At 40.4% G+C, this 16,396-nt stretch overlaps 1 protein-coding gene across 9 annotated transcripts in view; it reads left to right on the top strand.

Moving 5' to 3' along the window:
• The window catches only part of LOC124065958 (protocadherin-15-like), a 181,045-nt gene that overhangs the window by 112,509 nt on the left and 52,140 nt on the right, over nucleotides 1–16,396 (top strand). For all 9 annotated transcript variants that reach the window (XM_046401952.1, XM_046401951.1, XM_046401945.1 and 6 more), the window contains 4 exons: nucleotides 3,802–3,930; nucleotides 10,236–10,541; nucleotides 11,962–12,192; nucleotides 15,194–15,310. In XM_046401952.1, coding sequence (XP_046257908.1) covers nucleotides 3,802–3,930; nucleotides 10,236–10,541; nucleotides 11,962–12,192; nucleotides 15,194–15,310 — 783 coding nt within the window. The remainder of the gene's footprint in view (nucleotides 1–3,801; nucleotides 3,931–10,235; nucleotides 10,542–11,961; nucleotides 12,193–15,193; nucleotides 15,311–16,396) is intronic.

Raw genomic sequence — 16,396 nt, 5'->3', positions numbered from 1 at the left:
GAACATTAGCTGATGAGCTGTCACACGAGTGATGTTGATTGCCCCCCTCTCACCTGTGCACGCATAAACACTAAGATCCACTGCTCCTTTTCATCAGTTGGCAGACTACAGATGTTGGTCAAGTGGAGCTATATAAGAAGACTATGTTGTCCTAATATTTTTGTGTGAGCCAGAACTCCAGGATCAGAAATGAGGGCATAGAGTGTAACAGTTAGTGTGGGAGGGGTAGAGGAGATGGACAGTGACAGGGTCAAAGAGAAAAGAGCAAGTAAATAGAGTGCAAGAAGGGGCTTCACCTCACAGAATGAGGTAACCACAAGCTTTCGCTCTTCATCCTAACACTGATGGACAGATTGTTCAAACCGACACCCTTTACCTGCTTAGTGTGTGTGCGTGTGTGTGTCTGTTTGGCTGTGCGTGAAAAGTCTTGTCCAGAGAGTGAATTACTGGCTGACTCATGTGTGCTAAATGTCACGGCTCAGATGAAATGCTGTCACAAAAGCAAGGAAGTCCAATGAAAAAGCAGGGTAAAGGGCTCCAGGAGGGTGGAGGTAAGGAAATGGTCCAGCAAATACAAGTACTGCGAAAAAGGCTGGAGACAGGGAAAGGATCAGATTGAGTACAGGAGGAGGAGACAAAAAGGAGAAAGTAGAAAAGGAGGGGGTCGGCAGGGATTTGGATGTGTAATTAGCAGAGAACATTGGTAACTATGGGAACCTGAAGGAAGCCATCTTCCCCCTGCAACTGCTTGTTTTTGAGTACTGTCAAATCTCTTGCATCAAAACTCTTATATCAACTGGTATACAAACCAGTGCTTATCTATTTGATCCACTCAGAAATGGTGTTCTCTACAGTGGAAAAAAAAAAAAAAAAAAACTTACCCAGGGATACTGGATGAAACTGTTATTCTTGCCCTTCGAAGAGGGAGTACATGACTCCACACAGCCTGATCATATGGCCTCTGGTCAGAGTTGTCACTTGAAAGGCAAGCACTGGATCTTTCAGACTGTGAGGACAGAAGGCGAGACATCGCACGGCTCCATCTGTTTTATGTTAAATAAATAATAGCAGCTCATTAATCACACTCATGGCCGTAGAGGTATGATTTTTAGCTTTGATAAAAAAACACCCACGCAAAGATAGAGACGCTAATGGCTTCAGGTCATCTGTGAAATGAAAAATAAGTAGATTCCATCACTACAGACTGTGGTGAGCTGCACCCTCTTAGTAGCAAAATAGCAAAAGAGGCATTGAATGTGACGGTTTTCAACAGGGCTTTCTAAGTCAATTTGTGCTCGAAAGGACTGATTATGTACATCTCAAAAGGTAGAGCAAAGACAACAACAGTGGTGAAAGAATTCCCAACTGACATTGAGATGAAGGTGACACTAACTAGGCCATTTCCTTCATGGCGTGCTGCTGAATGTCTCATCTGCCAGGACAACTTCAAACAGCTATCTTCTGGGAAGTACATGCTTTTATTTTTTTTCTTGCAAGGGCCAACTCCTCCTACAACCCACCCAACCATTATTTGCATCCAGCTGCATCATAATGCACTGAGAGATTATAGACAGTGCATATTCAGGCATTTTTCTGGGTTGATTTATAGGAGTGCTGTAGGTGTGTTATTGTTTGAAGGTTAACAGCGGTACATCGATACACTTTTGGCCTTGCAAATGAATGAACATTTCAAATGACTCTGGGGGGAATTTGCTTTGCCCAGTGAGCTTTGAGATGAGACAAAACCCACATAAAAGGCATTGCACAAAACACACACAAACAGATTTTAACTGTAAACTTGAGGAAAATGTAGATTACAACTATGACATCTTCTAATGTCATGAATAGTGCTGGTGTGAACTGAATTCTGCATCCTTGTTGTATCGAAACTTTGCCCTAACATTAGAAGTGTACAAAGAGAGGATAGAAGATCTGACTTCCTTTCATGCCCCATATAGTGGGCCACCGACACTTACAGCCTTGTACAGTTTGAGCTTGATAACTACCGTAAATGTCCCAACAAGAGCCCAGGGCAATATACCTTGAATTCTGAATGAGACAGTACTCTATGGATAGATGTAGTCTGAAAATAAAGCATTAGCGTTGGCATTCCTTTCAATATCATATTCCTCCTCACTTATATTTCATTGGATTATTCATTTTACCAGGGTTGAGTTATGTTGTCAGTAATCATTCTTCTTCTATAAGGTAACAAAGCAAAGGAGTCTATAACCATTGTAGCGGCTCAGTGAAATTCTACTTCATAGCAGTACTGGACAAATTTGACCTAATGATCAGTCAGTGTGTGCAAGGGATACTGCACACTGCACCTCAGGTGGGGATCACCAAGTTGGAATAATTCATCCTATGAATATCTCTACAAATTTGATAGCAATCCATTGAGTGATTGTCAAGATATTTAAATCATGTGCTGGACTGAGTGATATGTCATCCTCAGAGCTGTCCTGCCAATTATATATCTCTGCTCTTTCTTTTCTATCTGATCTCAGTTCAGTGTTTGCAGTGCTACAGTGCACTTGAACTACAACACTAAAATTAATTCATTGTTTTAGGCTGTGGACTGAAGGCTAGCTAGTAAAATATACTGAATCAGTGCCAGCTAGCATTACTGACTGTAAATCTGCCCCACAGTGTAATATGCTGATGAGAAACAGATCTTCAGATCTGAAATAAGACAAATGCGATTTGGTTGTTCTAGGAAGAAGTGATTTGATTTTTGTGGTCAAAAGTTACTGTGACCTCACAAAACATGTTGTTTTGTTTCTTTTTCATTTGCAATTTTACACAAATGTTTAAAAGAATTAATGTCGAAGTAATGGCATTTTGTATACTAAAGGTCAAAGGTCAGCTTCCCATTAACAACATAATGTTCTGCAGAAACACTTTGCTAGCCAACACCATAACTCAGGAACAGAGCCTGTGACCATATTTCACATTTAGTCAGATACACCAGTGGTGACGCTAATCTTAGGTATCCGTCTTGAAACTGTGCTGATTGTGCAGATCTTCTGTGTGAAGAATCCATGTTTTAGAACTTGTAGCATCTTATCAGCAACATCCATCCAACGGTGTCACTGCACTGTGTAACAATCCTTTCTAACAGTCCTCGTTTTCCCTCTGTAAAAACAGTCTCTGAGAGAAGACAGCTTCACTAGTCTTTGCAGATACATATATTATATGAGTCTGGATAGACGTGGCTGTAAACTGCGACGTAACTGACGCACTAGAAGCATATGATCAGTGGGCATTAGCTCCAGTTATGTAATGGGATGGTTTTTGACCATTTCCCTAAACTAGTAATTATGTGTGAGTGTAATTGTGCACTTTGCAGGTTTTGCTGCAGAAGTAAGTCACCTCATGTGAAATTAACGATAGCTTTTCACTGTTTTCACCCTGCTTTGCTCAATTAGAAATAGATTCAGAACATTTCTGAAAGCAGTGGACCTCATATTTTCATATTAGTATTGTCTACTCATGTATGACTACTGCTCTAATGTTGCCTTTTTTTAACTAGCAACAAAAGAAAAGCTGAGTCTAATTTTTGTGCATCATGAAAGCTTGTTCCCACTCATTAAAACACAGTTCCTCTGTGATGTTTTTGTATTAGTCGGCCTGTTTTAAATTGTCGCCACTTTTTGGCGAAAGGATGTAATCCAAATATATTATTATGCTTCTGTGCTTTGTGCTGTGTTCATGGTTTTTGTATTTTAAACATAAATACTCAATATAACAAAACGCTGAATAACATTGGTCTTTATTGTCCTCTTTATTTTACTTTAGACATCCACTACCACTGTGAACATAGTCGTCACTGATGTCAACGATAACGACCCTGCATTTGACCTCACCGTACCTACTAATTTTACTGTCCGAGAAGAAGAGGCCAGTTTGTTTGTTGGACAAGTCAGGGTAAGTGTGCTGCTTTGTAAGGCAGGTGTTGGCGTTGTTGTTCTTTTGAAATAAATAAGTTGACATTTCACCAACATGAAACACAATCCAAATATCCATCTTTTTGCTCATCCGCAGTACACCACATTCATTCTTTCCAGTGTTGTATTTCCTCACTATGTCAATTCTTACTGACCACTGAGTCACAACTGTTCCTCAGTTGTCGTCCATGAAAAAATTACCTAGCATTTCCCGCCATGTTTGATATTGTTGGACAGATTTGTCCATCAGAACTGCATCCCTGTTGACTGGCTTGGTTCAGCACCACTGAGCAGCCAGATTTTTCTAATTACTGTAGATTAATTGGCCTGATATTTGTCAGTGGATTAATCATAAAATAATGACAGAAGACATCTGTGAGTATGCACACTCAGTACATGCTTACAACGTGTCAGATGAGGCATTAAAATCCAGGGGACATGCTCGTTTTTATTGCCTACAGATTCACTACCTGATTTTAAATGTATTTCCTCCCAACACTTTTAACAATCACTACAGTTCAGGCTAAAGCTGAAAAACAAAGAAACAAGAGAAATTTGACAAGGTTTGCAGGTTTGTTTGTGATTCTAAACGTTTTGCTATTTAATTTTAAAATATTTTTGGTGATAAAGTACTTTCTGATGACATTATTTGTTTCTGTGGCCTTGTCATGTCCTTGTAATTGCTTATGCAAACAAAAAAATTGCCAAGGGTAAACAGGCACTCACATCAGTCACTTATGTCACCTTTCAGGATATATAGTTTCAACATTAGGAATCTTATTATATTTCTCATGGGGTAATAAAATGGACTGCCGGAAAATGTTGCAAGTTTATGAACTGTGAAATAAGACAAAGGGCATATGAAAGAAGCTCGGTGTTAGTGTGAGGTAAGGCTACCTTCAGTCTCAATCCTAAGTGTCTCCTGAAAATTCAGCCAGCAGCCAAATTGGGGATTAGCCATCCCTACCATCTCTCTTTCTCTGTCCTGCCTTGGAAGGTTTTCTCACCAGGCAGCTTGCCAATTTACCTTTCTGACTGAAAGAAAAGCTCATCACAATCCTGCTCTCCATGCATATGCACTTAAAGCTTAGCCTGCTGTAGCTGATCAAAAAAGGTTCGAGTTTTTTTCCCCCCACGCCACACTGTTTCATAAAATTTCCGAATATAAGCACAATCTCTCAACACATTGTGTAGAGGAAAATTGGTGAATATTGATTATCCAGTAGATCAGATTGTGTAACAATTCCATGAACTTGACATGTCATTTTAACCTCAATTAGAAATTTTCCTGCTGGTTGACTTTTCACAAAGTGCTGCAAGACAGTAAGATTCCTCATCATAAATATACTCAGATTTACTTTGCTCTTTCATCAACAACCTATGCTGTCATAAACATACTACACCTGTGCTTAGAGCAAGTAAAAAGTGGATGTAATTTCAGTTACACAAAGACAAAACGGATGATATTTCATGTATAAGAAATTTAAACAGTTACATATATCAGCAATGAGGTAAAGCAGTTATTATTCACTTTGTTCTTTCTTCTTCTTTGGACTTTAAAGACTAAACACCAAGTTTATCACACAAAAGTCCATCTATCATGTAAAATAGATAGCAAAAATTATAGGTTCTTTGTCCTCATTCATACCTTCTTCTCATGCTGGATGGACAGTCGCCACCGTCTTTCATCTGTGTTTCCAAAAACCCTTTATGTGCAGCCTATTTTGAATGCTGCTGAACCAGGAGACCTGAGCTCATTGTGCCGACTCTTAAATTGTTACATTGGCTTCCAGGTAGATTTTAAAGTGCTGCTTTTATTTTATAAATCTTTCAATGGCTTATCCCATTAATACTTTTCTGATGTCCTTGGAATAGAAAGCCAGTAGGTCCCACGGGTCTTTAGGACGCAGTCATCCAGTAGTCCTTTGAGTCAGAAACACATGATAAAGCCGCGTTTAGCTTTAATATTTTCTCGACTGTCTTTGCAAATTTCAAATCTAAATTAAAAACTTAATTTTCATCTCAATTTTAATTTTAATAGATTTATTTGCCTTTTGTACAGCTCTTCGAGTTTCCTCAGTTAAAATATACAATAGAAAAGGGTATGTTTTAGTTAATTAAATTAGAAATGCTTTGTTAAATTATTGGAAGCTGTTGGTTATCATGTTTGAAGACAAGTGTATAAACAGTACACACACACACACACACACACACACACACACACACACACACACACACACACACCAAACCAGCCACATTGCCATTAAATTACAAACTGCTATTCCATCTGCAGCCTGTTGCCTGTTTACAGCTTCTTTCTGGTTCGTCTCCTTCACTTAATCCTTTCATGGTAGAGAGACATTTTCCTCATTTTTCATGCGAGGAACACATACTTCCTTTTTTTAGAGATCATGCTCATTGCAGAGTATTTGAGGAGACTGTGCCCTTCAGGGTGAGGCTTTCAAAATAAGAAAACACTTTGGCTGTAACAGAAATAACACAGTTAAGTGTTTTTGTAATGGTTTGCTGTTTTTATTGAACATTTTATTTAAAGCTGCAGGCAAGGTGCAACAGAGATAGACTGTTTGTGCTCTACTCTGTATATATGTGGAATGCTCATTTGTCATATTTTCATATTTTGTTAATTTTCACTTCATCCACAAGGTGCACATGTAGTCAAGAGGGATAAATTACAGAAATGTAGAGGGCGAAACCTTTTTAATTTAACAGATTCTACAATTTGGGGTTTTTACAAAGAAGAAAGGCCAACTGTTGAATGGTTCATTCACCAGTAACTGCAGTGAAAACAAAAGGAGCATGTCCAGGGAAAGAGATGCCACTGCTCAGCTCTGTCCAATTCGTTCACTCGGGGAGAATACCTGACGTTGATGACTTCCTTAAGTCCACGTGCTGGGGGCCAAAGAGAAAATGAGAAAAGCAAAAACTTGTGGAGCCAGAGCATCATCATTTAATGTACACGCATAAGTATTTCTCTTCATTTCATCACCCGTCCTGATATTCTGTCAACGGTTCTCCAACTGCTAGCTCTCTAGTCTAAATAACGTCTTATGATGTGGATGTTTTAGGAGCTTTGCGTATAATTGCATTTCAAATTGCTTGTTGAGCAAATGTTGTTCCTGTCAGAACAGCAGCCTTGTAGCTCATTGTCACATGACACAGTAAGTAAAAGTCAAGGGAAAGATGAAGTCTTGAATGAGACAAAGACTGCTTGAATTAAGCTACTATTTGTGTTTGTTATTTCACATTTAAATGTGATGTGTTACTGTAAAATCAGTTAATCTTTCCCTGTAGCGCCTTGCATTTACCTGCACAGAAGGAGTAGTAAAGCAGCCAATCACAAGGCTTCAGGCTATTGCCAACAGTGAAGATGACTGCAGTGCAAATGCATAATGCTATTAAGTAGCTTAATGCTAGGCCTAAAGCTTTTGGATTATCGTTACAGTAACTGGAACTGGTTCCCACCTGTTCTTATTTTGAACACATTCACAGGCTGGAGATGATTTAGGTTATCACAAATGACAGCATTGCTGGTTGTGCTAATAGAATCATTTGTTCTGTGACTGACAAATCCTGCACCATACAAGCCCATTCTGTTTGTTCTGAGCAGGGGTCCGTAATCTGAGCATGCAGATGACCAGAGGACAAATCGATTAGCATTTGTGCCAGACACATCATGGAAGCATCATGTAGATCTGTTGCTAATTGGAGAGGCTGTTGAACACAATGGCATTTATATTTTTCTGTGAGGTTGATCTTGAGCTTAACTGAAGGCATTTGCAAGCATCTCTATGCTACATTTCACTCGTTAAACAGACATATAATCATTGGTTTTGAGACAGTGACATCAGTGCTAAATTTCATGTTTCAAAATAAGCCTACTATGCCCAGGGTGTAGCGACACATCACTCTGCCTACAGTTTAAGAAGGGAAATTCAGTTTTAGTTTTCAGCATTCATTATCTAGAGCAAGATGAATATCCTCTTTTTGTCATTTCAAAAACTGAGAAAAAACTGTACCAAGGCCGGCAGAGCACAAAGGAGAAAAATCTCTCACGTACTACATATTAGAGGTGTGAGTCCGCCTGTTGTGCCACCTGCTCAAGCTACTTTTTGTGCTGTGACCACCTGCACCTGCAGGATGTTCTGTCACTCCCACAATCAATGTACCAAGTCTGCCCGCCAGCTCACGAACCAAAGTGTGTGGCTGTCACTAAATGAGTCCTAATTGAAAGACTAATTTTACAGCTTTGCATACAAGCTGTCATATGGGCAGAGGAGGTGAGATATGGTTTGGGCGCTAATCCCAAAAACCCAGAAAAGAACCAAATGATTTGCCTAAGAATTTGGACAAGCTTTGACACAAATACCAAAGGCTTTACACTCCCCACCAGCGCCAAGTAATGCAGCATGACCACCCATGATTGTCATGTCAGCCAACATTTGCTGCAGGTTGTGTAGGACGTGAACTGGCCTGCTCTGCTCAGACCTCTATAATACATACAGTATTTGGAGGCTACAGAGACATGCAAATTTGTTATTTGATTTTATTGGCTGTGAGTTGGATTACACCAAAGAGGCAAGGAGCAATGAGAATGTTTGTTATGTAATCACTCCAGAGAAGTAGTGATCCATATACACATATTGCCACGATGTGCTTCAGCCTGTTTTGCGTAGGATTAATGCTGAGGTCTGATTTCTAGACTTGGCTTTTGATATTTGTCAGGCACTTATGTACAAATTGAGGGGCAGCTTTTAACAATCGCGCGCGCGTGTGTGTACGCATGCATGTGTGTGTGTGTGTGTCCTCTTCCCTTGTTCCTCATAAGGCTCTTTTTTCCTCTTTGTGCTGCCTTGTCCTCACTTGCGCTGAGGTTGAGAAATTATTGCCAAACAGAAAGACAGATGAAGTGGATTGATCTCTCTCTGTCTTTTCACCCCTCTCCTCCCCAGCCTCACTCTGTCTTTCTTTCTAAATTGCAAAAAAAATTACCACCATACAAGAGATTGTTGGAGTATGAATACAGTGCATATACAATGATCACCTGTCATACCCACATGGGAATTAAAATGTATAAAACAGCTAACTTACTTATGTCCTGCAGGACCATCACAGCCTGTGCTCTGACCATTTTCATCTAACATCTTTGCTTTCCTTAAAAGAATCATGATGTATGTCATTAAAGGATGATTGAATATTCAATGATTTCTTTATGATGGAATGGAGTGAGCATGAATAAAAGCTTCCAGCCTTTTCAGCACACAAGTCATTACTTATGAATCTGTGACAAAGATATCAGGACAAGAACAGGAAACTCAAATGTGAGTGTTGTTTTGGTTCCGCTCTGGCATAGTAGCTTACATGGCTTTTGTACCTGAAGCCTCTGTAAATATGAAAGGCGTTAAGCTAAAGCCAGGCTCTAATGGATCATGTAATAGATCATATCAAGCTCACAACATCTGCTATTTGCAAATACCTCTGCGTTTCCCTTTTAAAATCTGTTGTATATATCCAGTGCATTGGTGAATATTTATATCTTTCCTGCTATTATTGATATATGTAAATAAGATCTCAGTTTTTTCCACAGGTTGTCAGTTTACTGCATCAGGGGAGAGTGAGAGCAAGAGTGTCTTGGTGAATTTTTATTGACATTCCATTTAGCAGGACCACTAATTTACGTTTTTTCGAGCTTCTATCTCAGTCCACTGTAAGATAATGGTCATTACAACATTAGCCAACTCTTCTGCTTCCATCTGATTATCCAGGTCATATTTCATGCTGCCTTTGTTCAGTTTGCATTGGCACAGACCACTACTCAAAGAAGTGTACATATGCTGGTGCAGTGAATTATGGTCATCGCACAGTTATTCCAAAAAATGACGGTGTTGCTGGCAACAGATAAGCATAAGCACATTTTCATACAAATCAATGAAGCTGATGAAAAGCGACCTTAAATACACTGTCTTTCTACTCTTTTCAGCTGAGTCTGTGTCATAAAGCATTAGCAAAATAAAAATGTTTATGCTTTTGTGTAGCATCCCATCACACTAACTTGCTTTGGAAGCTTGGCAGAATTTAAAAGTAATTGTTTAAAAACTATGTCAGCAACAACAGCAAGTGTCAGATATTAGATAACCCAAACTGAAGTCAAACAAAAGACTCGGGGGATCAGTTGATTTAAGTAGGCGAACTGCAAAGACAAAGTCAAACAAAGATTTTATTGAGACGCCCACAATGGAGCCCTCTGATCGTTCTCTATCTCCTCAGGCCACAGATCCAGACGCAGGGGCTAATGGCCAGGTGCGCTACAGGATTGTGAATCATCCTGATCTGTTTATGATCAGCGCTAATGGCAGCATCTACACAAGAGTGCCTCTCGACCGGGAGCTTAGGAGCCAATACGACCTTGTGGTAGAGGCCTCAGATGGGGCAGTGGATCCACGGCGGACCACCTTGACCCTCTCTATCCAGATCATGGATATCGATGACAACAGCCCCGTGTTCTCCCAGCAGACTTATGTGGTGAACGTACCTGAGAACAGCCCCGTGGGAACTGTAGTCCTGAAGCTAAGTGTAAGTACATATGTGTAAGGATCGACCAACATGTTTTTTATTTGTGATCAATGAGACTGATAACCAGTATTTGAAAGTGATATACATTTGCAATGAAAATAAAAATCTTAGTGACAAAATTTAGAATTTTCAGTGATAGACTGTAGTTAGTGTAGTAGTGTAGTAGCTAAATACATTTTGCTCAAGTACTGTACCTCTCCATTGCGTTTTAGAGGCAAATATACAGGAAACAAGAAACCTGTCATGCCGGCTCTTAAGAAATTTTTAGACTCATACAAAATGAGATTTAAAACTATATTTTCCAAGCCATATCCATGTTTGAGTTGACAGTAATTTTTTTCATCGATCCAGACAAACATCAATGCGATGCTCCACAGATTTTGAAAAACTCCTTAACTTGGTGGAATCTGTGTACCTGGAACACCCTCAAACTTCGGTGCACGCGTTAATACTTAAGTGAAGGATGCCTGTGAATATTCTCATTCATCCAGGTCATGGTTATCTCAAGGAAACTCAATCGAATGCAACTGGACTTAGTTATTTGTCTTTGAAGACGTTTCACCTCTCATCCAAGAGGCTTCATCAGTTCATGCTCGCTTGACTAGGCTGGGACTAGTCCAACTAGCTGGTGTGGAGACCCAGGTATTTAACCTCTGTGGAGGCATTCACATGACCAGTGGTGTCATAGGCTCGTTTAGAGTCCCATTGTGACAAACGACAGTCGTTGAGAGACAGTCGTTGGGGATGGTAAAGTTGGTTTCGGGTTAAGTGAAGGATAAGAAAACCATGCGCAAGTAGGAATAACGCAGAGAGGAGGGGCAAGTAATTGCTGGTATATTGTGAGTGACTTTTCCCACAGAGGGGTAAAGCAAGAGGGGAGGGTGAGAAGCAGGTGGGGGTGAGAATTGAGGGTGAGGGGTTGAGTGACAGTGGCACTGTGACACCATTAATCACATCGACAACATCACCTCAGCTCTAAACGGACGGGGGTGGTTGGAAAGACACCTAAGAGCAGAAGTGTGATAGACTCTGAGATAAAGAAGAGGCTGAGTTGGATAGTTTGAAACCTTCTCTTCATACCTGAATGTATTTCGTCTTTTTTTCTGTTGGATTGTGTTTGTGTGTGTGTGCCTGTGTCATGCGTTTCAGCATCCACATATTGTATCTAATCTATTGCAGGAGCCTTTACGTATTATATCTTCTTTGAAAGTGGTGCCTTCCTTAGTGGTTTAATTTAATCGGAACCTGTTAATGATTGATGTAAGTAAGCCCTGCAGCATAATAACGCAGAATTAAAGAGACATTGATATTCATTGTCCATGACCACAGTTCTTATCTATATCTATGTATGTGTATAGTTTTGAAAATATGCACAGTTCTTCCCCTGTCTCCTACAACCCTCTCCTTGTCCTTCTCTTAGGCCGTGGACGCGGACCTCTTCTCCAATGTCACGTATCGGATCAAGACTGAATCAGCCAGACAGCTGTTTTCTTTGAACCCTGTCACAGGGGAGCTGGCTGTACTGCAGACCCTGGACTTTGAGAACCTGGCAGCTATGGGCATGGGGGCCTCTTACACTTTCCAGGTAGAAGCTGTCGACCAAGGAGGGGTCATCCCCCCGGGGCAAGCTACCGTCACGGTCCGTATCACGGTAAGAGTCCCTGGACAGTCAGTCCTCCACAAAAATCTCAGTGGTCTTTTTTTCTTTCCATCTATTCTCACTGTCCCTCAGGAACTACAGGCAGTGAATATGTGGAGGTTCATTAGCAGAGTTTTACAGTGATAGCTTGCCACATTCCAAAAGGGGATTGTGGGCTTATTGTATGGTATTGCTGCAGTACTGCCTTGAGTGCATAACACTGAGTGCATTTCCTTTATAAAACACATTTTGGCCTCCCAACCTGCTTGTCCGCATAGCATCACCACGACAAAGACAATCTGATGGATAGATGTTTGCGCGTTACACACTGTACTGTTTCTGATCCGAATGACTCATTAGCTTTGTGACAACAATTGTGTCAGGTTTTTTAGGAGCTTATATTCCTTTTACAACCTTTCAAGAGATTAACAGTTGAATCCCAACCGAAGGATTAGACGCCTTGTGGAGTGATACTATTCATGTCCATATGTGTGAGGGTTTGTGTGTGTTAATGGGTGTGTGTTTGTGCTCTGTAAGTAATTCTGTACCTCAAAATCTGTGCGTTTGCGTGTTATCTCTGTGTATGAATTCAGTTCACCCCTAGCGACTGTCTCAAAGTCTGTGGAATTAAACTCTCTGTATTACCACTGAATGGGAGGAAGCGCTTAAGCTGATTCAAGCAGGCTCGCCGCCTGCTCTGCCAACCTGGTAGAGTGAGTTTGTCCTCTGATAAGGACATGCTTTGTTGCAGTGTTCATGCTGTCACCCAGGAACTGTGTTTGATAGGATAAGGCATTGCACAGCCACTGATATCAAACCAACGTGTGCTATTTGAAATGGCAGACATGAATTAGAATGAGCCTAATGGATTCACACAGGCTTCTCGGGGACTAGAGATGGAGCTGATTCCAGTGATTCCACTTCCTTCTTCATATTACACCTCCGGAGAGCTATTTGATGTTTGTGATGTTCACCCGTGTTTGATTTCCCCTTGCATTGTTTTGTCGTGGTCTCTTTCGTCAGATTCCTTGCAGTGATGGATTGCATGTCCTGTGTGTCTGTTGTTCCCAATGAGTCTCCACTGAACTTTTTTTTCTTCTATTCTTGCAGTTGTAAGAAATGTAATAAAGACATGCATGTAGTTGGAGAAACAGTAATGCATGCGTGTGTATGCTCACATGTTTCACATGCATGTTTCAAGCAAAAGTTGCCAGTGCAATGCTGTCAGCACAAGAAACAGACTTTGTTTTTCAAAGTAAGAACTGGATCATAGATTTTTTGCAAGGAAACACTGAACCTGTGTATAGATCAAAGTGAGGCTGCCCTCCATCACTGAGTTTATAGAACACACACTGTTGCCCATGGTTCAGTCAGAACAGTGGAAAGTAAAGAGAAAAGTCAGGAGAAAGGAAGATCGGGCTTCAGCAGTAACTACAGAGTCAAGCTATTCCTGAGAGATGACTGAGCTGCATTCTCACAAAGCAAAGCAATTTCTTTGCAAGTGCATAAAACGGTATAGCTCCACTATGCATTATTTACAGGGAAGACTAAAAGCAGGTGATGTTACATTCCCACATGTACAGAGTTTTATGTAAAGGCCAGCTGGTGGCCAGATGGCCAGACATTAAAACTTTTCCAGCTGATCTGCGATCTAACTGTTTCTGCTCATGTCACCGTCACGTTTTAGCTCTCATCTTAACTCAAACTGCATTTTTTTAACCTGGTGATGGATTTTAGTCATAAGATGTTTGCATCTTTATTAGAGGTTATCAGAGAATTGAGCCAAGCTAGCAGCAGCTTGGCTAACACCCACTCCTGACATAGTTTTGGAGAGACACTGATTTTTAACTTGAAACTACTCAGATCTCAACATTAACGCTTGCCTGGGGTGAGTATGCTCCTGTGACATACGACCAGGCAAATGAAAAATAAATATGATGCCTTGTATATATTATCTGAAAATAATCTATTTACTATATGGCTGAAGCAGAGCTTTTCCAGCTGAGCTGTAGGCATAAATCTATCTCACCGTCAAGATGAACAGGTATGATTCAAACAATCTGACATACCACAGTCGTAGACTACATAACATTACAAACGTTAAATATCTCTGGAATGCTGCGTGTAAGAGACTTACTTTCTTTTGCCCATAAACTGACCATTAGCCATTACAATGTGGGCTGCAATGTCTGCAGTGTTTGGAGACCCTGAAAATGAACTCATAATGATACATTTGGCACTGAATGTCTTCTGTGAGTTGGCAGCATGCTTGTTAACTGTCCAGTCCCGTGATGCCTTGATTGAGCCTGTCGACCACTCAGTTTGGGTCCCTGACTTGCCCAAACCCCCAAACCCCCATCTTTCATCAGCATTAGCTTTTATTTCTATCATCTTACTGGCAGTGAAAATAATCTCATCTATCTACCCTCTGACATCAGGTACAGCACAGCAGAATGTTTACATTAATCTGTCAAGATCAGTGTTTTTGTCACATAATTTTGTCACAGTTTGATTAAATGTTGTGATTTATCTCATGTAGGGACACAAGAAAGGAAGGAAAATGTTGTCAAGATACGCAATATCATTTTTAGTTTTAAGTTTGTATTTTCAGATTTTCCCTTTCTAATTTTATATTTCAAAGAGCTGTAGTATATGTGGTATGCAGTATGGATGGATTATTTCCATCTGTAATGGTTTGATTAGAGTGTATGTTTAAATGTAATCACATCAGCTCATATGCACAGTTGTTCTTAAAGTGCATGGACAAAGCCTGGTCCGTGGTGAATTGCTGCAGTGGGAATATTTGCCTGAATACACAATAACTTGCTGGAAGTGTTAGCTGAAATCAAACAAAGCAGCAGCTGCAGAGTCTGCACTGCTGCAACTTACTCTTTTAGCATGCAGACGGCATGCTAAAAAGTAGCAGTAGGATACATTAAAGTCAGCCACAGTTAGAAATATCACCAAGACATAACTGCTGTGCCTAAATTTATGAATGTTTTCTTGTTTTTAGGACATGAATGACTTCTCTCCAGTGTTTAGCCAAGACCTGTATAAAGGTATGGTGGCACCCAATGCAGAGAAAGGAACGGTCATCACAACTGTTCTTGCTGAGGATCAGGACCCTCCAGTGAGTATAAAAACATGACATGTGTCACAGTTGAAATTTATATTTTTAAACATGTGTAAAGCATTAGGGGTTACATGAAATGAGTTGACATTATCTGTGTCTATAGGCAGTAGAGATAAAAGCCTTGCGTGGTGATTTTTGACTCCTCACTTCTTGTTAGTCTCAGAACATCAGTCAGTTTCAGCCAAGGCATCTGCATTTTCAGGAGTCAGGTGCTCTCATTAGGGCTACAGTGCTGTGTGTGTTTATTGTACGGGAGTCTTGTTTAGCATTTTCACTTGTATGAGTTATCTGCCAGTTGCCTCAGACAACGATATGTTTCCTCAGACTCCTCTACCTCTCTGTATCTGAGCAGGTTCTCCTGGGACTGGAACTATGAAGATTTTTTTCTTTCTCTGCGAACCACAGAACAAAATTACACAATGCAGAGGAGGGATGTGACACACTGTTGAGACTTGAAATTGTATGACTAAGATAAGGCAACACAGGAGCAATGGAAAACTTTTTTAATTTATTTATTTATTTATTTTTGTGGGGTAGGAATATATTGCATGACTTTTAGTAGCCACTGAGTCAGTCAGTAGCATAACAGGTATATTTAGAATAGTCCACCTGCTGGGATCTATGTCATCTCGCTCAGTTGAGCTTTTTTTTATTGGCAGTGCCACCCACCTTAATATTTTATTGCACTTGGTGAGTCAGCAGTACTCTTGCTCATATCCTCTTTTTATTTTTGGTGCATTTTTTTTCTTATTTATCTTTATAGAGACTCCACCAAACCAGCCATTTCGGCCTTTCATTACGCTTACAGTCTTTTCATTTATTTTAAAACTTTCACTGTGAAAAAAGAGAATAGAAATCCCCCAGTGACTTTCCTGCCTTGTGCTAGTACTTTTCAGCTCTGAATGTTTTCTCAAGTCCTGTATGACTGGACTCTGTGCTTGTTATTAGTGTCCCACCTGCTGGTGGAGTCTCACCAGTGCTGGGTGAGTTTGTGTACCCTCTGCAGCACATAAATTCTGAGGGATATGGATGCCTGTCAGTCCTAGCTGTGGGTGGTAAACATCTCCAGATTGCCACAGTGAC

This window comes from Scatophagus argus, chromosome 10 (genome assembly GCF_020382885.2).
Source record: "Scatophagus argus isolate fScaArg1 chromosome 10, fScaArg1.pri, whole genome shotgun sequence".
NCBI classification, from domain to species: domain Eukaryota; kingdom Metazoa; phylum Chordata; class Actinopteri; family Scatophagidae; genus Scatophagus; species Scatophagus argus.
Note: the sequence above shows the minus strand (reverse complement) of the source record. Positions and strands in the feature narration are given on the sequence as shown.